Raw genomic sequence first — 22,352 nt, forward strand, 5'->3', positions numbered from 1 at the left:
TTGTGGGCTTGATCCCTGGTAAAGGGTGTGCAGAAGGCAACTAATCAATGTTTCTATCTCCCTCTCCCTCTCTCTAAAATTAATTTTTAAAAGCATATTAAAAACAATCCACTCTCCTGGTTTTACTCCTCCATCTCTGGCCCAATCTTTTCATCTTGTCACTTTTACTGGTTCATTTTCATTTACCCATCCACTAAACGCTCCTCAGTTCTATTCTGAGCCATTTTCTCTTCTCATTATCTTACTCTGGATACCTTATCTATTCCTAAGACTTTAATTCTTTTTTTTTTTTTAATATATTTCTTTATTGATTTCAGAGAGTAGTAAGGGAGAAGGAGAGAAACATCAATGATGAGAGAGAATCATTGATTGGCTGCCTCCTGCACGCCCCCTACTGGGGATCGAGCTTGCAACCCAGGCATGTGCCCTTGGCCGGAATCGAACCCGGGACCCTTCAGTCCGCAGGCTGACGCTCTATCCACTGAGCCACACCGGCCAGGGCAAGACTTTAATTCTTACCTCTGGGCTGCCAATTCCCAAATCCCTAGCACAGATCTTCCCTGAGACTTTTGTTTGTTAATCCTCACCTGAGGATATTTTTTCCATTGGTCTTCAGAGAGAGTGGGAGGGAGGGAGGTAGAAACAGTGAGGAGAGAGAGACACATCAAGTGGTTGCCTCCTACAGCTGCAGCCCAGGTACATGGCCTTGACCAGGAATCAAACCCACGACCCTATGATGCACTCGGGCCAACACTCCAAACACTGAGCAACACCAGCTAGGGATCTCCTGAGATTTTTATGTCCCACTTCCAAATGAACATCAGAGGTACTTAAAACCCAACATTTTGAATGGCCCACAACAATCCATGAGACAGGAATTCTACCGTTTTCCAAATGAGGAATGTGACATTCAAAAATCAAATGACTCTCAGCCAGGCCCACCTGATTCTAAAATCTGTGCTCTCAGCCAGACACACACCAGGGCCCCACAGGACAACATCAGATGCTGGGCGTGTTTGGAGATGAGACTAGAGGGGAAAGAAGTATTTAGTGCAGAGACAATCCAACAGTCCTGACTCAGAAACTGTTTGTTGTACTGAGCCAGGATGTTGGTGGGCTACTAGTTGTCCAGAGCCAAGAAGCAGACCAAAGCTGAAGAGGCAGCAGTTATGAGTAAGCAGAGGAAGCTGGTCTGCAGACAGAAGATCAGAAGAGAGAATGGAGACACCAGGACAGAAAACCCATGTGGCTCCTAAGAGACAGAAAAAAAGAGTCAAATAATTCCAAATAATCTAGTTTCCATGACACCTAGGGGATCCATAATTCCCAGATATCCCTGTGTTCTCACAATAAATTCCGTATTCTTTAGCCAGCCGAGTGATTTTATGCTTCTTGCAACCAAGAATCCTTTAGTAGAGCAGGGCTGAACCAGGGGTTTCACCACACTTTGTTCTTGGGATAGAAGGTGGTACCCGGTCCTGGGTCACAGCCTGGCTGGTTATGGAGTTCAAGACTTGCATCCCCCTTCAAGGGGGGTCCAGAGGTCACCTGCGCTTATAGAGACATGGCTGAAGCTTCAGGCCTAGGAGTTGAGCCTTGGGCCCCACTCGAGGGGGCCCAGTCTTTTCAAAATCAAACAAGAAGAAGTGGCTGTTGGTCAGGTCCTAGGGGCAGAAAAGACCCAGTGAGTTCCAATTCCTCACCCCATTCTTTAAAAACACCTCCGTCTATGTCCCACCCTTGCTCAGAAAGCTTCCCAGGGCTCTCCCATGAGTCGTGCCTTCAAGAAGCAAATGTCTGTGCTTATGGCCTTCTTCCTGAACACCATTACCCTGAAAAGGGCCACACAGAGACAAAAATAGGGACAGACTTCTTGGGCCCTCACCTTGGAGGTGATCTTGAAGCCCAGTTTGGTCACAGCTCCCAAAAAGGCCCGAACATCTTCAAAGCGGCTGCTAACTTCAGCCACTTTCAGGAGACCCCTGAGAAGAATGGAAAGTTCTGTGTAAGTGCAGACACACACATGTGCACATATACATGCACCTGTGTCCTGGAGGCTCTTACCCGGGCTTCAGCACTCGATTTGCCTCCTCCAGGAAGTCCCTGATGTTGGTTCCCATCAGCGAAAGGCAGAACACAGCCACGTCTACAGACTCATCCTCCAGAGGCACCTGTGGGTAGTGGGGGTGGTGTATGAAGCACACAATTTGGGGAGGAGAAGGCCAGCAGCGAGTGGTAGGTTGGACACCAGGATGGGGGTGTGGGCAGGGAGGAAGAAGGGAGTGTTAGAGATTAGCACATGCAGGCTGGACTTGGAACACAGACCAGACACATAGAAGGATAAAGGGGTTTACCTGGGCCATGTCACATACAGTGACCCTGGGGTCCATGGAGGCCAAGTCAAAGCAGTGCACCGGGTTCCGGATACTTGAAGCCAGGCGGCAGTCCCCACAGCCAAAGTCAGCTACCACCAGGGACGCAGGCCTGGGAGTGGAGGGGAGGGATCACTCACTGGTCTAGTCTGAGCCCATGATTGACCAACATTGGTTTCACAGTGCCCAACCCCATTCACCGCTGGCGAAGATCCCTGGCGATGCGGTCCACTGGCTGTAGTGGCCACTTCTTGACTTGGCTCTGGAAGCCGCGGTGGTAAAGGAGAAAGGCCTCAGGGTCTTCCTGGAAGAGGCGTTGTGCAGCACTGCTGGGCCCCGAGTACAGCTGTTCATTGAGGTAGCGAAATCGAGCACCATCCAGCCGCTGTGCCATCCGGGCTCGCAGAGCTCCTGCCCGAGCCTCGTGGTTATCTTGAGTGGGTGCAGGAGGCACCTCTGTCTCCTCTGTGGGGGCTGTGGCTTTGGCTGGGTCTGGCGGCTGAAGTGGCCGAAACTTGTTCTTGTGTCTACGCTTGTTCTTCTGCCGGTTCCGCCACTGCTTGCGACTCAAGGCATGGGGAGTTTGGGGGGAAGTGGTCACAGAGCTTGACTTGGATGGGTCATCTGTAGCACGACTCTTCCAAGCTTTGGGACCTGTCAGGGGAAGACGGAAAGGCATATTTGGGGCAAGATCCACTGAACTCAGAGGCTTGGCAAATTCATCTTGGCCAAGACAGCGACTGTGGCCTGGATGAAAAGTACTTCTAACTGTCTAACCTCACACCTGATGATGGGAAGTAACCTCGGTCATATGTAAGATCAGATGATCCCCCTCCCTGTCCCACACACACATGCATCCACTAATACCTGTTTGGTCAACACTGTCCAGGTGCTGGGCAGGGTTTGAAGGGGCCTGTTTCTGGCATTTCCCCTTTCTTTTTTCTTCTGCAGCAGAATCACTTTCAAGAGCCCTTTTACGGCACTTCTTCTTTTTTACTTCCTTTTCCTCAGAGTCACTGCCAGGTAGGCCTTGTTTTTGATGCTGCTTCTTCCTTTTCTCCTCTACTTTAGTAGGAACACTGGCCAATGAGGCCTTTTTTGGGCGTTTCTTTTTCCTTTCCACCACTTCCTCCTCCTCAGAATCACTGCCAGGTAGGCTGGGGAGTTGTTGGGAAAAAGATGCTGCCTCCAGGACCCGTAGTGTGGCCAAGAGCTGTCGGCGCTTGGAGCCCTGGAGGGGAAAGAAGGGATGAAAGCTAGTTTGGCTTAGTAGGTAGAGCGTCAGAGGGTCCTGGGTTCTATTCCAGTCCAGGGCACATGCCCGGGTTGCAGGCTCAATCTCCAGTAGGGGGTGTGCAGGAGGCAGACAATCAATGATTCTCTCTAATCATTGATGTTTCTATTTCTCTCTCTCTCTCTCCATTCCTCTCTGAAATCAATAAAAATATACATATGTAAAAAAGAAGGGAGGAAAGGAGGGGCGAGGAGAATGGATGTGACCTGGGGAACGAGAAGAGAGAGATAGGGACCTGATTCAAACACTGGCCACAGTATCTGGATTATTCCGAGTTAACTAGCTTGTCACGAAGCATGTCAGACCCTGAAGAACTTTCAAGTTGCCACCCCAACCTTTGGGAGGCTGGAAGATAGAGAAACCACCCATCCCACTTTCTTCAATGTTCAGAAAAGGTACTGGGGTTCCCTGGAGAAATGTGTTAAAGCCACAAGCAACAGGACCAAGGCCAGAGACCAGGAGTCCCAACCCTCCATCTCAGGTGTTTGCCTCCAGCTGATAATAAGTAGGTTACTGAAAAGAGTGACACCTATTTAAAATGACTCCAACTGCAGTATAGAGTACTGAAGGAGACAAGCGGCATACAACGGGACCAATGGCCTGGATTATAGCAATGGGTTGAGGGAATGAAGAGGAGGCGTAAAGCAGACAGATTCTATGTTGGAAGCTCACGGAGAGTAGGAAGAGCCTGAAAAGGACTGCTGCCTTCACATCAGCAAGAGCTTAAAGGAGAAGGTCTATTGTCTGGGAGGCCTTCGGGACTGAAGTCCAACTGGGCAGTCTTAGCGCAGGCACTTAACTGGGAGGTTCTTAGTACCTCCTCCACACCACTTTTGAAATGGTGGTACAGACAACCCTTCACTATCATTCCCTCTCCCTCTCTCAAGTCCAAACTCCACACTGCAATTCTGAAGGAATCCTTGTCCTACTAAAACCGCTTCATGGACTTCTGTCTATCCTTAAAATATGCAAAACCACTAATTTACCTCTCCAACGTCAATGGCTTCCCCTCTCATTCTCTGTGCTCCAAGGACACGGATTATTTGTGTGTGTGTGACTCTCTTTGCTTCTCTAAGTTCTACTTAACAACTCTCAGTTCCAACGTCATTTTCTTGTGGAAGATCTCAGATCTTCGATCTCACACTTACTCGCGGAGTGCGCGCACGGCGTGGCCAGCGCTGTGATCCACGAGAATCCGCTTCAGGGCCTTAAACAGCTCCCAGGGACATTGGGGGCCACTCACCTTGATTTGACAGGCTGCCGCAGGCCGAGGCCGTGAGGCTACAGGCCGGAGGCCCTCGGCTAATGAGGCCTCCTCGGCCCACTCCGGCTCCTCAAACATCTGGGTGGTGCGGAGTGAGGTCGCGGGATGCCCGCACCTCTCCACGTGCAGAGAGCGTCTCCAGGAATCCAAGCGCACGGAGCCGGAAACCAAGCAGTGAAAGCTAGGGTGGCTAGAGCGGCCGGCGCGGTGCCGAAAACCATCGAGTTTAAACCCTGGTGGGCTAGAAAGGCAAGGAGGCGGGAGGAAGGGAGGTCCGCGCGGGCTGCAGAGGGCCAGGGGCGGGGCCGGGCAGCGGGCGCGGCCGGACGGGAGTTCCCTGAAGAAGGCTCCTCCAGCCCGAGTCCCGGTGAGTGCGGGAACACCCGTGCCCCCTCCCCAAGGCGCCCTCACCCCTCCCTTCGCCTAAGTTCGGAATCGGGAACGAGGGCCACCCCCAGGAAAGACCCCCGATCTCCTCCCCCAGGGAATAGGGAGTCCGAACTCCCCCCCCCCTCCAGCTGTTAGCGGATTGGGTCCCTGTGCGTGCTCTCTGACATCCCTTCTGGAGATATACTACCTCCCACTCTCCTATCTCGCCGGACTCGCCTCTCTCTCTCACGTCCGGGGACACACAGTTGGGGATCCTCCCGTTTCCCCGAACTCCTTCCCAAACCTTCACTAACTGGGGACGCAGCACCCAGACCCCCATCCCCAACACAAACACTTCTGCACTTCAGGGGATAAAGTTCGAGGCTCACCCCCGTTCCCTGGATCTCTCCACAGGCTTCCCCAACCCAGGGGACTCAGCGCCGGGACGCTGCTATGGACGACATTTTCACTCAGTGCCGGGAAGGCAACGCGGTAGCCGTTCGCCTGTGGCTGGACAACACGGAGAACGACCTCAACCAGGGGTGAGCTGAGGTGTCTGGTGGGTGAGAGGAAGGGCAGATGTTCTCCTCTCGGTGATGTGGGGTGCTCATCTGGAGCGGCTGACTTTCCTATCCAGTGTGATGAGTGCCAAGCACAGCCTGTATGGGGGGCGGGGAGGGCAGAGGGTCTCCACAGAGGAAGCTGTGTTTGAGCTGAACCTTGACTGCTAAGTAAGAGTTTTATTGGCAGAGGCTGCAGAGAGCTTTCCAGCCTCAGGGAACTTCTTGGGCGAGGAGGCAAGACAGAGTGGGGAGTGCCCAGAGATTGTCAAGTTTCATATGGCTGGAGGATAAGAAGCAATGGGTGCAAGTGGAGAACTACAGGAGACTGGAGAGGTCTGCAAGGGTCAGCCAGACCATGCAAGGGTATTTGGGCTATAATAAGATCTTTGTTCTAAGAACAAGGGTTTAAAGCTATGTAGTGACAGGAGATTGTCCATTTGTAAAGGATCATCTTGGATGCTTTGTGAAGGCGGTGGCAAAGTGAAGAGAAGCAATTGCCTAGTTCATCCCAGACGTGGTGGTGGCGGCTTAGACTAGAGTGGATAGGTGAAAAAGAAAGATCAGATTCCTGAAATCTTTATGATAAAGAATTGGTGAAAGCGTCAGGGGGAACACTTTGTAAAATATATGATTGTCTAACCACTATGCTGATACACCTGAAACTAATACAAAATAATATTGACTGTAATTGGAAAGACATTTAAAAAAATAGTAAACAAATAAATACATAAATAAAAAAGAATTGGTGAGACTTGGTGTGGGAAGTAAGGTCAAAGACAATGACAAGGGTTCTAGCTTGGGCACTTGGGTAGATGGTAGTTCCTTTAACTGAGATGGACAAGCTTGAAGGATGATAAGCTCCACTCTAGACGTGTTTAAGTGACAGTAAGGGAAGTAGAAATGTTGAGCAAGTTGTTGGTCATGCAGATCTGGATTTCAGAAGATGTGTCTGACTTGGAGACACAGACCTGAGAGATATTAGCATATAGATGATACATGAAGACATGGGTATGAAGGAGAGGGGATGAGAAGCCTGTAAGACTTAAAAGGAACAACCGGAGGTTGAAGGAGAAACAGGAAAATTTGGTTAAGCATAGAGAAGTGAATGTTTCAATGAAGGGGGTGTGGTCAACATTGTATAGGCTCCTGAGAGATCAAAGAATTTAAACACTTTACAGCACCCATTGAATTTACAATTAATGATATATCTGATGATCTCTGTGAGGGCTGTTGCAGAGGAAAACAGGTGAAGAATCCAGATTACACAGGGTTCCTTCATTTAAGGTACTGTACTAAATACAACCCCTCTGCTGGGCACTAGAGGTGGGGATTCAGACTCAATACCTCAAGGAGGGGCCTTGTGCCAGCTGGGTTGAATGAGAGATGTGGTTGGATAAGACTGGAAGATAAGAAAAGCAATAGTGATGTTGACTCAGGATGATGGATTTTACTTTCATTTTAAAATTTAATTTTTTAATGTTGGCAGAGTTTAGTTTTTATGTTTGAGAGGCAAGAATCACCTGTCATCTTCATCCAGGCTCCCACTAGGCTCATTGGTTCCCATTAGGCTCTATACTACTTCTCCATAATTCAAGTCACTTGTTCCGTCATTCATATAATTCCTTAAAGGGTGCTCTAATAAAGTCAGTGGGCACTGTTACTATTTTGTTGGTGGGATTACAAAGGCTTAGGCGAAGTTGTCCAGTGGGTGTGGCACCCAGCTAGACTCTGCTGCCCAAAAGTGAAGGGGTGGCAGTGAAACTGGAAGGCTTTGTTGGTTTGAGGGGATAGGTTTTGAGGGCCCAAGCTGGCCATATGATGGCTATGAGGTTGGGATGAATTCCCTGCAGACCCCTCTGGGATTCAAGTCTTGGCCCCGAGGTCACTGTCCCTCTTGACAGTGGGCAGAATCCTACCCATACTTTTGCTCTCAGGATCTGGCCTGTTTTGGGGCCATAATCTGGGGGTTGGGGGGATGATAAGCCAAGGCATAAATTAAAGTGCTGGGAAGTAAAACTGACGATAAGCAGGGCGTGGTAATGGCTTTGGGGAGGGGGAGGAACCCCACCTCCCAGGAAAACTTTTGGCTGAGAGCTGATGAAGGCAGCTGCGGAAGGAAATCATTACGTTTAAGGCCACGCCCCCTCCCTCCCGTGAGCTATTGGGGGCTTCTGGTTGGCCTGCGGTGGCCAGACCCCTGATCAGCTCCAGGCCGGGCCCAGAGCCCCCACACGGAAGTGACCACAGCACTAAGGCATCCGGAGGCAGTCGGCCCAAACCTCAGACCAACCCCAGCTCCGCCCCTTGGATCTGCCTCCTGGACTGGAGGGAATTTCCTTTTATGGCCCCAGGCTGTCAGGCAGGCCCTGCTCCCACCCAATTGTTTTGGTGTTTTTTTGTACAGTTCTTTTACTTTATAAAATATAGGTCCATGGGAAAAGAAAAAAAGTCAAGCAGTTTTCTTTCTACAAGAAGCCACTCTGATTTTCTTCTGTTTTCTGGGCCCACGATTGTTTGCGTAAAAGAATCCTGTTTTATGTGGTAGTTTGATAGCTGCTTCAATAGTAATGGCTTATCAAAAGCATTTCTCATTTTCATTATAAACCCTCCCAAAACTTTTTAAATTCCATTCCATTTTTAAATCTTAGTTTCAACCAGAGCCAATCAGTAAGTTTGCCCCCTCTCCCATGAATTGTGGCATTCTTTCTCCATGTCTCTGCACCCGCAACATGCACTGAACCCATTGTCAATCCATTCTCTCGAGAAGCTTACAATCTGACAAGACAGCCCATTCATGGATTTTTACAATCCAGTGTTATAAGTATTATAGTAGGGGGTGTACAAGATGCAGTGGGAAACAGAAAGGACCAACAGATCTTGCAAAAGGGATGCAGAGGACACCAGATAAAGAATGCTACCACTTAATGAGATAAGGCATGCCAGAGAAGAAGGGCTGGTGGGAGATGTTGATGAAAACAATGAATTTTAGGGACTTGTTGAGGGTTGGGTTTGAAGCTCGGGGACAAGTCTGAATTGGACAGCTTTGGGAGCTGCTGACATGAGAATTGGAGTCCTAGAGAGGTAAGGTTGCCCAGGGTGAGTACACAGAGGGACTATATAAGGCCATTGCCCCATTCCACCTCCAGATAAATGACCATTGCCCCTTCCTTCAAAGGGACGATCATGGCTTCTCCCCCTTGCACTGGGCCTGCCGAGAGGGCCGCTCTGCTGTGGTTGAGATGCTGATCATGCGGGGGGCACGAATCAATGTGATGAACCGTGGGGATGACACACCCTTGCACCTGGCAGCCAGCCACGGGCACCGTGATATTGTACAGAAGGTATGTATGATCCCTCCGTTCCCTACGTCAGTCACAGGCACTATAACATACTGGGGAAAGTATGTGTACTCTTCTCCCTCACCTGCCTCAACACCCCAGCCTCATTTGGGACTGACTGCGCTTTCTGCCTCTTCTTTCTGTTGTCTGGCCCTGGGAACCAGCTGCTGCAGTACAAAGCTGATATCAATGCAGTCAATGAGCATGGGAATGTGCCCCTGCACTATGCCTGCTTTTGGGGTCAAGATCAGGTGGCAGAGGTAAGTACTCAGGCCCTCAGCCCTGGGATGGGTGGGAAGTCTGAGTCCCAGTGGGAGATCTGGAGTCCTCATCCTATCCTGTGAGCACTGCAGAGTACAGGACGCTCATAGGATTTGTACTGCATCTGAGTTCGTGGTTGTTGTGACTGCCAGGGAGGTAGCAGGGGCCGTCATCACAGCCACCTTTTCATTTCCAGGACCTGGTGGCCAATGGGGCCCTTGTGAGCATCTGCAACAAATATGGAGAAATGCCTGTGGACAAAGCCAAGGCACCCCTGAGAGAGCTGCTTCGAGGTCCGTCCCTCAACCCCCAGCTGTGTCCTCTTGTCTTGTCCCTGCCTGTCTCCTCAGCTGAGGCCAAGACCGTTTGTCTTTCTTCCCCAGAGCGGGCAGAGAAGATGGGCCAGAATCTCAACCGTATTCCATACAAGGACACATTCTGGAAGGGGACCACCCGCACTCGGCCCAGTGAGTCAATTGTGAGGGAAGGGGTGGTAATAGGGAATAATCCTGGGTTTCTCCAGCTGGGTTGGGGGAAGTTGGGTACCTGACCTGCTCACACTCTCAGGAAATGGGACTCTGAACAAACACTCCGGCATTGACTTCAAACAACTCCACTTCATGACAAAGATCAACGAGAATCACTCTGGAGAGGTGACCCCTGCCTTTCTTGCCCCTCCCTCCCCAATTACATGATCTGCACCTCCTTTTAAGTTTCTTCTCGTTAGTGGCTTGAAAGTTAAAGCCTCCTAACCCTTACCTGTCCCTCAGCTGTGGAAGGGCCGCTGGCAGGGCAATGACATTGTCATGAAGGTGCTGAAGGTTCGAGACTGGAGTACAAGGAAGAGCAGGGACTTCAACGAGGAGTGTCCCCGGCTCAGGTGGGGCAAGGCCTAAACTGGAAGCTAGTGCTTCCAAGGAACCTGACTTAAGACCCAAGATGTTTTACTCTTGTTCTCAGCCAGGGACACTCTCTTCCTCTCCCAGGATTTTCTCGCATCCGAATGTGCTCCCAGTGCTAGGTTTCTGTCATGCTCCACCTGCTCCTCACCCGATTCTCATCACACACTGGATGCCATATGGATCCTTGTACAACGTACTACATGAAGGCACCAGTGAGTAGGGGATGCCAGATCTCACTGAAGTGGGGAGAGGTATGTGAGCCTCTCCAAGCTATTTGACTCTTGCCTCCTCTCCTAGATTTTGTTGTGGACCAGAGTCAGGCTGTGAAGTTTGCATTGGACATGGCAAGGGGCATGGCCTTCCTACACACACTAGAGCCCCTCATTCCACGACATGCACTCAATAGCCGAAGTGTAATGGTGAGGTTACAACTTCACTCCTGGCTCAGTCCCCCAGACCTTTCCCTATCTAGTAATCTTCTCTTCCTCAGATTGATGAGGACATGACTGCCCGCATCAGCATGGCTGACGTCAAGTTCTCTTTCCAATGCCCTGGGCGCATGTATGCACCTGCCTGGGTGGCCCCTGAAGGTGAGGTTATTTGGGAGGCAGAGAAGGGCAGCTCAGTAGCAGTGGAGGGGGGCAGACAGGACAGGATAGGCTGCCGGAACAGATAAGTGTTATCGCTCCAGCTCTGCAGAAGAAGCCTGAAGACACAAACAGACGCTCAGCAGACATGTGGAGTTTTGCAGTGCTTCTATGGGAACTGGTGACACGGGAAGTACCCTTTGCTGACCTCTCCAACATGGAGATTGGAATGAAGGTGAGAGCACGTGTTGGGGCAATGACGGTAGTAGTGACAATTGTAGAGGGCTGGGCTTTTCCCAGTTGTTCAAATATACAGTCATCCTGTCCCGATGGCTGGAGGCCTCTCGCTATGTAAGACTCATGTTCTGAGACCCACCTTGTTTTTCCCTTCATTTACAGGTGGCACTGGAAGGCCTTCGGCCTACCATCCCACCAGGCATTTCTCCCCATGTGTGTAAGCTCATGAAGATCTGCATGAATGAAGACCCTGCTAAGCGGCCCAAGTTTGACATGATTGTGCCTATTCTGGAGAAGATGCAGGACAAATAGGGCTGGAAAGTCCTTACCTAAACTTAAGAGGTGTGGGACACAGGGGAATGCACCTCCCAAAGCAGCAGGCCTCTGGTTGCCTCCCCTGCCTCCAGTCATGGTACTACCCCAGCCATGGGGCCCATCCCTGCCCCCATTCCTAGCACTGTGGCCCCAAAAGGGGCTGGGCTCAGAGCTTTGTCACTTGCCACACGGTGTCTCCCAGCATGGGAGGGATCAGCCCTACCTGTCACAATAAAGTTTATTATGAAAACAGGCTGGTGTGGGGATAAGGAGGCAGACAAGTACATATAGGTTGGGTGGCTCAGGTGAAATAGTGCGGCTTCTTCACATTGATGCCATACTCGCTGAGGGCAGGGGTCAAGTCCTCCATGGTTAGAGTGTACTTGCGGTCCTGGGGGGAAAGGGAAGAGTACCTGCTGAACACAGGAATTGTGATTTCAATCCCAGGTAGGTGACCCTGAGTAAGTTTTTCACTTCCCCTAAGGTTGAGTTTCCCCAAAAGGGGTTTCAGGATAAATTAAGCCTCCGCTGCTGTGGGAGGTAATTACTGATTCAATGAGTCTCCCCTCACACCTTGCTCTTGCTTCGGGAGCTGCCAGAGGCTGTGCCCTTCATTTTGCAGTGCTGTAGTGCATCGTTGGCAATATCTGAGATGAATTTCTGGGCAGCTAGGGAGATGAGCCGAATTCTAGAGAGAAAAAACTGGCATAAGAAGATGGACAGCAAACACCACACAAGCACCCAAAGCTCTAACCTGTCCAGAATTTACTCACATGCGAGGGTCTGAGGCCTCAAAGCCAGCACGGTTCAGATAGTAACCAGTCACTGCATCTGGGATCTGAGAAACCAATGAGACATCTGTCAGTGCTTGCCCTGTGCACTGCTGGGCTAAGGTGAGGGCAGGACAGGCCTGGCTATGGGAAGCTCACAGTTTGTGTGGGCAGAGGGGGTAAATCACAAGAGCTAGTAGAAGGGTAATACAAGAAGAGGACGTCGGGAATCCAGATGGTGTGGCAGAAAGCCCACCGTAGGCGTGTAATCCTCCAGCTGCATCAGGAAGTCCACCAGAGGCGTGCTGGACACCACCGGCTTCACGTCTCCGTTGGCCGCGCTCGGCAGCACATAAACCCCGTTAGACATGGCCCCATCCGGGGGCGCCGCGCCGCCCGCCGACACCGGAGCTGGAGGAGAAGCAGCGCTGTGACCAGTGGAGGGCCCAGGGCACGGCTGGGTCTGCCTTCCCCGCCGACGGGTCCAGCCCGGGGCGCTCCCGCCCCCTCACCCGCCCCGGCCCTCACCCGGCCCGCGCCGCTCGGCCGGCTCCCCGGCCCGCGCCGCCACGGGTCCCGCGCCCCCGGCCGCGGCTCCAGCCCCAGGCCCCCCTGCTGTCCCCGCGGGGCTGGCCTTGTTCTCCGCAGCGGTGCCGGCGGGCAGCGCGGCGGGGGCCGAGACCGCGGGGGCCGGGCCCGGGGCCGAGGCAGCGCAGGCCGGGGCCGCCTCGGGGTCCGCGCCGGAGCCGCTGCAGCTCATCGGGCCGGTGGGAGAGGCGGCGAACAGAGCCGCTTCCGCTTCCGCTCACGCTACGCACACACCAGGATGACGTCGGACGCCTCGCGTTCGCCCCGCCCACGCCGTGACCGCGGGGCTCCCGCCAACTGGTTGCCTAAATGCCCGCTAGCTGACACAGACCGGGGCGGAGCCCAAACCTCCCGCTGCCTGTACTAGGCGGTTCCACCGGTTTGGGAACCCTGGAATGTCGAGGTCTGTCTCCCACGAGGTGGGACCTTCATTCAGCCGGACTCCTAAAGACCTTGCTTTGGACTCAGAGGCCCGCCCGACACCCCTCGACCACCGGTTCCCTGCCAGTGGGCATCCTTTCTAGTTCCCTTATTCTGCCTTTTAGGGTTCGTAGTGGAGGAGGAAAGCCCCCTCCCCGCCAGCTGCCCGAAGAAATGAGGGCTGCAGGAGAGTGCACACAGGGCAGCTGTAGACAGGAAAGTATTCAGCCTGAGTAAACAACATATGCAAAAATCACAGTGAGTGCAAGAGTGAGGTTTTTGATGTAGCAAACATTTATTTAATTCCTATTTGCCAATCCTGAGCTAGGGGCCTGGGAATACAAAGTTAAGTAAAACAAGATTCTAGTCCTCTAGGCACTACTGGTCTTGGAAAGGGAGGCAAACAGGTCAACTGGCAATTTCAATACTATGTGGCAGTTACAACACTAGAGGTAGACACAGAGTGTGCAGTGCAAAACACGAAGGGAATTAACATCTGCTGCCGACTTTTGTACCAGGCACTCTATCACCTTTATTCCATTCAATTATTCACTGATAGTTATGAGAGACAGGTATAGATATCCCCACTTACCACGTGAGGACAAGGCTCGGGGAGATGAACTTAGTTGCCCAAGGCTCTGCACTAGTCTGTATTAGAAACAAGAATCAAACAGGTTTGGCTTCAAGTTCTAGGACTTTTGTACTATACCAAAATCAACCAGCTTCAGGGAGCCAACAGGTTCACAAGAGAAAGTGGCTTCTGAACTGAGTCTGGAAAGAATCCTTGACATCAATCAAGCAAAGGGGAGTCAGGGGTAGTGTTAAGGGCACAGAATATCTTGAGCAAAAGTGAAAGAATATATTTGAGGGAAGAGCAGGGGAGGATAAAAAATTTGTTACTCAGGAACAAATATCAAGGAAGGGGTCAGGTTTGTGAGTCATGATAAAAAGCCTAAACTTTATCCAATAATCTTTGAAGGGTCTTAATCAAGTAAATGGCTTGATGTGATTTTCATTTTATCTCTGGAAGATGGTTTAGGAAAGGGCAGGAAGAAAGGTCACTTTTTGCAAGAGCCTACAATTCAAAGGAGAGAGAATGTGGCTTTAAGCTAATGTAGTAGCCGTGGAGGTGGAGTGAAGTAGGTGAGTTCTAGATATACATAGGAAATATAACTGGCAGGACTTGTGGATTGATAAAGATAAAGTCAGAGGTAAAGTCAGCAGGACTTGTTAATTGAAGTGGGGGAGGTGATGGAAATAGGAGTCTAGAATGACATTTAGCTCTCTAGCTTGGTTAGAAAAAGCATAGTATATTTACCAAGAAGAAATAAAAGGATTGGGAAGGAGGAAGAGAGATGAAGTGTTGAGAACTGCACATCTTGCATTTGAGGTATCAATCACTGTTGAATAGAAAGTCTGATTTAGTAAGATGGTGATGGCTGTGGATGCCAGTCATTGATTTGTTCCAGGGGACAACAGATAGAGTGAGGAGAGCAAAAGACTAAATAAGGACGCAGTAGTGAAGTACATCATTAGAAGCAGAGAAAGAGAAGGAGGAAGAGGGAATGGTCAGAAAAGAAGTTAAGCCCTAGAAGCTAAGGAAAGAGAGGGAGTGGGCAACTGTGACAGAGGGCCATAAAGTAAAGATTGGGAGGAGTGCACTTGATGAAGCAGCCATTGTTTCTGTGTCAGCGGAGGAAAGAGTAAAAAAGTGAGAACAGAGGTCTCATTGAAATGAATTGAGATGCAAACACAAAGTAAAATCGTGTACACAGACAGTGTAGACAACCCTTGGGAAAAACCTGGTTGCCAAGAGAAAGAAGGAATGGGGGGAGGGGTGGGAAGGTGCTCCCAAACTGTACTGGTTATAGCATATGTAGAGGAACCTGAGGCAGGAGTAGGGAGACCTGAGATGATAGAGCAGGGTAGGGTTGGGAGTCAAGTCACGCTCACAGCACTTCAGGGTTAGGGATATAAGCTGTCTGCAGCAGTCAACAGGCGAGGGGTCAGCAGGGCTTCCAATAGTGCAGAATAAGGAAACAAGCTACCAGCTGTGGGGCAGGGGATAGGCCCTCTCTCCCATCAGGAAAGGGTCAAGGGTTGATTAATGTCTTCAGCAAAGCTGGGAAGTTGGGTGTTCCCCAGCCTGTCACAGGATCCCAGCCAGGGCCAGAGCAGAAACCCTGACCCTGCACCTCTTCATTCAGACACGACTCATGGCAGCCACGGGTTACCTAGGAATAAGGTGGGCATCAGATCTGGGCCTGCTGGTACCAACACTAACAGATTATACCCCCTCGTCCTGTATTCAGATCCCAGAGACTATCCTACCCCATCAGAACTGCTCTAAGGTTTATCTTAGCATTCCCCATACTCTTATGAAAAGGTTCACACACCTCCCGTCCACACTCACATCAAAGAGTCCTGCCCCATGCTGCTGGTAGAGCCTTGGGTTGAGAAAGCCAAGAGGGGGGCGGCCATTGAGGATTCTGTGTTCATTTATCAAGGATAGGATCCCTCCAAACACTGGAGTAGAAGCCTGCAAGGGTGAGGGTGCAAGTAATTGGATTTTGGGGAAGGGATGTTTGAAAGGATCAGAGGTCTCTGAGAAGTCAGGGGTTCTGGGCGCAAGGTCTTGGGGGTACAGGCTGAGGGTAGTTCCTGAAGGTTTGAGGCCAGGCTGATTCTCACCGAGGTGCCAGACACCCATGGAATAGGCACGCGGTTGCTGACCACCCAATAGCCATCGGAGAGTGCAGCCACATCGGGGTAGGCACGTCCACTGGCATTGAAGTAACTGGATGGTGGCAATTTGGGGCTGGAGCTCAGGAACTTGGCTACAGCTTCCTCCTGAAAAGCATCGTTGAGTATGTCTTCTGAACTGAGGATTCCTGACCTCCCCCACTCCATTCCCATCCACCCACATAAACATACACGTACCTGGTACGGAGGTCGTGGGAACACATTGCTGAAGCCGCCGCCACTGATATAGTCAACAACCTCACTTGTGACTCGGAAAGGATTCTGGAAGGATGTGCCTCCCACTGTGGTGACATAAGGGCTGAGGGCAGAAGACAGCACTCAGATTTTAGGGGTCCTAAGGGTACCTCCAAAATGGGTGGTGATGGCCTGGGTGTTGCTGGAGGGGCTGGACTCTGTGGGGAAGCATGTACATAGCGATGACTAAGGTTTTGAGCCCCGAAGGCTTGGCTGAGGTGACTGCATACTTTTCCTAACAGAACACCCAGCATATCTTCCACTAAATGCCTGGGACCTGAGAAAGAGAAACACTGGGAGCTGTGTTCTACTCAGGAGACTTGGGGCCTGCGACCTACCGCAAGAGGGGAGTGCAGCAACCAGGGCATGTAAAGCTGAGGTTGAGCCGTAGGAGCACCCGGTGGGGTCAAGGCAAAGGTTCCAGATCATAAGGTCACAGATGAAAGGTTGGTGGTCACAGATAAGTGGTGAGCTGGGCTGCTTACCTGGAGGCAGGAAAGCTGGGACGAAACTGGTGTCTTCCAGAGGTAGACCAACACCCAGCCCCACTGTCACCTGAGAGAGACCAAGTTTAGCACTCAGATTAATTGGTCAGAGCTTGGTATCTAGGTTTGGCTGTCGGAGAGGAATTTAAGAGTTAGTCATTAGTGCAAGAGGTCAGAGTTTAGAGGTCAGGTCAGTGGTCCCTGTTAAATTCAGAGTATGAGTCAGAGATCAGGATCAGGGGTCACTGTGGGGTCAGAGCTCTCAGTTTGGGTGGGTGGGTGGGTGGGTGGGTATCTAAGTTTTCAGTAGGAGGTCACCTGAGGCAAAGAGCAGGGTAAGACCCCGAGCAGCAGCCTTCATGAACTCAGTGTTGACCCTCTGGAGGTAGGCGCTGCTGAGGGAGTCCTCGTCATCTCCGTAGCTCGCGGTGTGCACATGTGGCAGGGCTGACTCATTACTGAGCAGCAGGAGCCACTGCAGGAAGGGTTCCTGTGACTCATGCCGGCCTGGATGTTTTGTGGGAAGGGGAGCACAAGGCAGTCATTTGGAAGGGGGGGTGGGTTCCAGGATCTCCCTCTAGTTCACGGGATTCTCTTGGAGGAGCAAAGATCAACACTCATTCCTATCCCTCTTCCCACCAACCAATCCCCTTGACAGTACCAGGGTTACTGTAGACCCAGGTGGAGATGTTGGCGCCAGCACTCATCAGGTACTCCACATCTAGACTGGCCTCGAGCCCAGCCCGGCCCCGGCCCTGTTGTCCAACCACCTGGGCTACTGATGCCTGGTGTGCAAAGTTCCCGCCAAAGAGATGCATGAATTCAGCCAGGTCTGAGTCATGGAAATACTGCTCCAGGAACTACGGAGGGAGCCAGAGCAGATACATGGGTCAGAGGACATAGCCCCACGGGACATGGCCCCAAGAGATGCCATCCTAGATCACACTAGCCCCCCAATGTGGTAAGATCAGATTTGAGGATATCTTTTAGACTCCAACCCCCACTTTACTGAGGATCTCCCCAACCTTCCCCTTGGATAGGGGATAAGAGCGGGCCCTTGGCTGGTCAGGCTCCGTGGGGAGGCTTCAAGGACCCTGAGGCTCCTGCCTGGCTCACCTGGGCACAGGCTTGGCTGTTGTTGGTTGTGCCAGAGCCCACGTCTTGTGCTGTCAAGTTGTATCGCTCACGGATCACGGATGGGGTCACCCCCAGGTGTAGGCCAACAGTCCCTGCCACCTGTGGCTCAGGGCGTTGCCTCAAGGATGATGTGGGGGGAAAGCGGTGCAGCCCCCCAACTGTAGAAAGGAGATTAGGTTTGAGGAGATCTTTTAGACTCCAACCTCCACTTTACTGCCCATCTCCCCAATCTCCCCCATGGCATCTAAACTTCTCCAGCCCCTGGCCCTGCCTGCCCCAACCCCACCAACCCCACTGGGTGTTACCAAAGTCCACATGAGAGGCCAAGGCCTTCGGGAGCTGGTAGGGATGTAGGGACCTTACAACATGGGTCTCTGCAGGTCCCCCCACATAGCGGTGAAACTCAGACCCAGAGAGCAGCAGCTCTGCCTGTCTGGAGGTCAGAGAGCAGAGAACAGAGGTCAGAAAGAATGGAACAGAGTGGATGGCTGTGTGAGCATCACCAGGCAGTTAGTTGTCTCCCCATGCGTTAGCTCTTACCCATAGGCCCCAGCAAGCTCTCAGCTCCCTCCCATTGGGGTGGCTAGTCTCCCTGGTGGCACAATTGGTACCCTCCGTGGGGCAATGATTCTCTCTCACCGAACACTCATCCAGCAGGTCAGAAAGTCCTGTGTGATCACTGATTGGCAGTTCCGGGCTCCAGCCGCCAAGAGCCATTTTTGGACCGTGTGGAGGGTCAGTGGTGATGGCCGGACCAGTTCAGCCACATCCTCCAGGGTCAGGTATTTTCCTGCAGGGATTCAGTAGAGGCTCTTGCCTTTATTCATTGCTTTTCCCAGTTTCCCTTTTTGGACCTCAACCAGGAGACATCGGAAGCCCAGAGAAGGGTCTTGAGGGACTTTATAGCAACATGGTAGTCTGTGCAGGTGCAGCTTATACTTGGGGGCCCAGGGGAAGAAAAGCTGGAGAGAATTGGAATGCCAGGGCCAGGAATATGGATTTATCCTAAAGGCTACTAGGTTGCAAATGCTGCACCACAGCCTGCACTGCCATGATCATGAAAAACAAGTGAGGTTCATAAATTAAAACTCCATTTTAAGCTTATTTCCAATAACAGTTTTTGAGACTTTCAGAGCCAATTATAAGATGATATCTAATTTAGCTCAAATTTTCATACATGTTGACTTTAAGCAGGCGTCCTCAAACTACAGCCCGCGGGCCACATGCGACTCGCCGAGGACATTTATCCGGCCCGCCGGGTGCCGCTGCCTGTCCTGCTTAGCAGCCGACTCGTCCCAGGCCCGCAGTGCGCATAGGAATTTGTTCATAGTTTTTTTTTAAACTATAGTCCGGCCCTCCCACGGTCTGAGGGACAGTGAACTGGCCCCGTTTAAAAAGTTTGAGGACCCCTGATTAAGTTTAACATGATGGCAAGTCACCGTTTTCCTGTATGGAGTCATGCACACTAGAACTCGCCTCCTGGGTGCATCTGAGACCGCCCCTCCCCCATTCCTCTACCCACCATGAAGGGCTGCAAGCAGGGGAGGGACACAATCCAGCCTGACCATTGGAGCAAAACATCGACTGTTTTAGAGCAGAGAGTGGAGGAGAGTGGGGAGGGGGGTGGAGGGGAAGAGTCACGGGGCTGGCAGCAGCCACGTGAGAGAATAAACTAAGTTGGTGGCAACAAGTGGAGGTGAGAAGTGGACTACACCAAAGGCTATTTTAGAGTTAGAAGTGGCAGCCTCAGCATCTGAGTGGAGGAGGAAAGGGAAGTGGATTTGGGGAACTTGAGTTGGTGAGCACCTAGATGTTCAACAGTCCCCAACTTACGATTTTCTGACTTTACGATGGTTGCAGACCAATGCACATTCTGTAGAAACCATACTTTGGATTTTTATCTTTTCTGGGGCTAGTAGTGTGGTACGATACTCTCTGCTGATGCTGGGCGGTGGCAGGAAGCCACAGTTCCCAGTCAGGCACATGATCATGAGGGCAAGCAACTGGTACTCTACCAATTCCTTGGATCTTGTGTTCTGAACATATTTAAGACAGGCTAGGCTAAGCTATGATGTATTAAAAGCATTTTTGACTTAATATTTTCAACTTGTGGTAGGTTTATTGGGATGTAACCCCCATTGTAAGTCAAGAAGCATCTGTACTAGATGCTACTTCTCCATTTGTGGTCATAATTTGAATCCAGATCTGAACATAAAGCCTGTGCCTTTTTTCTTTTTAAATTAAGCCCTTGCTAGTTTGCTCAGTGGTTAGAGCATCGGCCTGTGGACCAAAGAGTCACGGGTTCAAGTGAATGTACCTGGGCCCCGGCCTGTGTGGCTCAGTGGTTGAGCATCGACCCAGGAACCAGGAGGTCAGGGTTTGATTTCCAGTCAGGGCATATGCCTGAGTTGTAGGCTCGATCCCCAGTGAGGGGAGTGTGCAAGAGGCTGCAGATCAATGATTCTATCTCATAATTGATGTTTCTATCTCTCTCTCCCTTCCTCTCTGAAATCCATAAAAAATATATATTTTTAAAAAGTGGATGTACCTGGGTTGCAGGTTTGATCCCCGGCTCCAGTCAGTCGGTGTGTGTGTGTGTGTGTTTGTGTGCACGGGCCAATCAATATGTCTCTCTCACATCTATGTCTCTCTCTCTCTCTCTCTCTCCCTCCACTCTCTCTAAAAATCAATGGAAAAAAATATTCTGGGGTGAAGATTAAAAGAAATAAAATAATTTATTTTAGAGAGGAAGAAAGGGAGAGACAAAGGGAGAGGGAGAGAGAAAAAGAGAGCGAGAAAGAGAGAAGCGGTTGGCTCCCATACACACCTTGCACTTCCACCAGAGATTGAAAAGTAACCTGGGTAGGTGCCCTGACCAGGAATCAAACCTGTGACGGTTCTCAGTTGGTTGGGAGGATGCTCCAACTGAGCCACACCAGCCAGGGGAAAGCCTGTGCTCTTAACCACATCTGCTTTTAGGTTTCTAGCCTGACAAACACAGATGGAAAAGGTTTTGGAGAAAGAATGAGTTTTTGACAGTTTAGCTTCAGTTCACTTTTCATTCAGAAACTTTTCAATGAGAGCCACTGCCATTCATCTGCCCTATATCACCCCCTGACAGGCACCAAGAGCATGACCTTGACATGCTCTGCACTGTCCCAGGCTCAGCCCAGCCCTGCACTGCATCCCACATCCCATCCCTAGTCCCGACAGGCACCGTAGTGAGGAGAGCCGGGATCCGACACAGCCTGAACCAGCTTGGGCAGTCTTTCCAGGTTCTGCTGTCTTAGAGCAAAGGTGAGACTCAGCTCTTCCTCAGGGTCCACGCGGCCCAGGGACACCCAGCCTGGGGGCAGCCTGTGGGGTCAGGAACATGGCCTTTGTTAGGGTGGCGATGGGAAATAGTCTCAGAAGGTTCAGGATTAGGGGCTGAGAGCGTGGGAAGGACCCCAGCAGCGGATATGGCTCATGAAGGTGGATGATAGGTGACTGAGCCTGGGAACCTGGGGATGAGACTCTGGAGTGAATACCAGGAGCTGGTGAGGGGGTGAGCGAGGCTAGGAACAGGGCAGTGGGTGTAGGACAGGGCATACAGGGAAGGGGAGGTCGTGCTGAATCAACTCACGTCCGCTGCTGGTCGGGTTCCGGGGTGTAACTGCATTTGCCCACGACGAAGAGGGCTAAGAGCCCTAGGAGGCTGCAGGGATGGCAGGTGGGTTTCAACGGCAACTGGGTCATGATGGTCTCCCCACCCTCCAACATGTATTCCCTCCAACATGATCCCCTTCTCCCAGGCCCTCTTAATTTCTTACCAGGATCCGAGTCTCATTCCGTCTCTCAGCAGATCTGCTGTCATGTGACAGATCACATGAACCCTACAGTCTACCACTACCACCCTTCAGCCTAGAAACTAGTGACGTGCTGGTTCCTCCCCCAAGTGGGCGGTCCTGAATGCTGGGGGAATGGGAGGGGCTGCCACTTGGATTCTCCCGCTGTGGCCCATCCGGCCCTGGCTTTGGCCCAGAGTTTCCTCCTACTGCGAGTCCACCAGGACACACCAGAGGGTACAGGGGAGCTTAAGAAAGGAGCCCTAGGCCCACAGACCCAGAGACCCAAGTTCTTCCTAGCTGTGTATTAGGAAAGTCACCCACCTAACCTCTCAGAGATGAGCTTTCTTCATTTAGAATGTAAACTGTTATATTAAAAGTGGTCTGTCTCATAGGGTTGCTATAAAATTTACAGATAAAACAGGCACATCGCTCAGAAGTCTGATGGCAAAGGCTCAACACATTTGAGTCCTATTACAAGTGACTATATAGTGGCCCCAAGAAAAACACATAAACCACTTGGTTGCTCCTGTATCCACCCTACCTCCTTGAAGACCCTAAGGCCTAGAGCTGGTCATCCCTAAGATCTCTCCTCACCCATCCAGTCTCTCTCAGGGGCACCGTCT

General features: G+C 51.3%; 4 protein-coding genes across 6 annotated transcripts; 1 reads left to right on the forward strand and 3 right to left on the reverse strand.

Annotated features, from left to right (window-relative positions):
• Positions 1–293: 293 nt before the first annotated feature.
• RRP8 (ribosomal RNA processing 8) lies at positions 294–5,152 on the reverse strand. 3 transcript variants are annotated; one of them, XM_080688152.1, is made up of 7 exons: positions 4,910–5,152; positions 3,240–3,603; positions 2,573–3,026; positions 2,355–2,484; positions 2,065–2,171; positions 1,886–1,982; positions 294–1,664 (listed from the first exon to the last, which is right to left on the reverse strand). In XM_080688152.1, the coding sequence occupies exons 1-7, from the start codon at positions 5,006–5,008 to the stop codon at positions 1,545–1,547; spliced, it is 1,371 nt and encodes a 456-aa protein (XP_080544278.1). In that variant the 5' UTR covers positions 5,009–5,152; the 3' UTR covers positions 294–1,544. The 3 variants fall into 3 exon arrangements, with proteins under 3 accessions (XP_080544278.1, XP_080544277.1, XP_080544276.1); XM_080688151.1 differs by having other exon boundaries at positions 294–1,252; positions 4,910–5,086; XM_080688150.1 differs by having other exon boundaries at positions 1,630–1,982; positions 4,910–5,086.
• A 26-nt stretch (positions 5,153–5,178) lies between these two features.
• On the forward strand, positions 5,179–11,748 carry ILK (integrin linked kinase). The gene is made up of 13 exons (XM_080688153.1): positions 5,179–5,297; positions 5,714–5,841; positions 9,038–9,203; positions 9,365–9,460; positions 9,658–9,754; positions 9,845–9,928; positions 10,029–10,114; positions 10,232–10,341; positions 10,448–10,575; positions 10,661–10,782; positions 10,854–10,953; positions 11,055–11,185; positions 11,350–11,748. Exons 2-13 carry the CDS (start codon positions 5,753–5,755, stop codon positions 11,497–11,499), a joined length of 1,359 nt encoding a protein of 452 aa, XP_080544279.1. The 5' UTR covers positions 5,179–5,297; positions 5,714–5,752; the 3' UTR covers positions 11,500–11,748.
• Positions 11,727–13,032, reverse strand: TAF10 (TATA-box binding protein associated factor 10; the record flags this gene model as incomplete). The annotated part of the gene is made up of 5 exons (XM_080688154.1): positions 11,727–11,893; positions 12,076–12,190; positions 12,276–12,340; positions 12,529–12,683; positions 12,801–13,032. The coding sequence occupies 5 exons, from the start codon at positions 13,030–13,032 to the stop codon at positions 11,804–11,806; spliced, it is 657 nt and encodes a 218-aa protein (XP_080544280.1). The 3' UTR covers positions 11,727–11,803.
• Positions 13,033–13,552: 520 nt separating this feature from the next.
• TPP1 (tripeptidyl peptidase 1) lies at positions 13,553–21,783 on the reverse strand. The gene is made up of 13 exons (XM_080643219.1): positions 21,712–21,783; positions 21,525–21,596; positions 21,117–21,256; positions 18,539–18,689; positions 18,205–18,332; positions 17,879–18,057; positions 17,424–17,622; positions 17,081–17,269; positions 16,763–16,832; positions 16,221–16,341; positions 15,972–16,130; positions 15,694–15,819; positions 13,553–15,514 (listed from the first exon to the last, which is right to left on the reverse strand). The coding sequence occupies exons 1-13, from the start codon at positions 21,753–21,755 to the stop codon at positions 15,374–15,376; spliced, it is 1,719 nt and encodes a 572-aa protein (XP_080499345.1). The 5' UTR covers positions 21,756–21,783; the 3' UTR covers positions 13,553–15,373.
• Between the last annotated feature and the right edge of the window lie 569 nt (positions 21,784–22,352).

The sequence above is a fragment of the Plecotus auritus genome, assembly GCF_963455305.1.
Source record: "Plecotus auritus genome assembly, chromosome: 9".
NCBI classification, from domain to species: Eukaryota; Metazoa; Chordata; class Mammalia; order Chiroptera; family Vespertilionidae; genus Plecotus; species Plecotus auritus.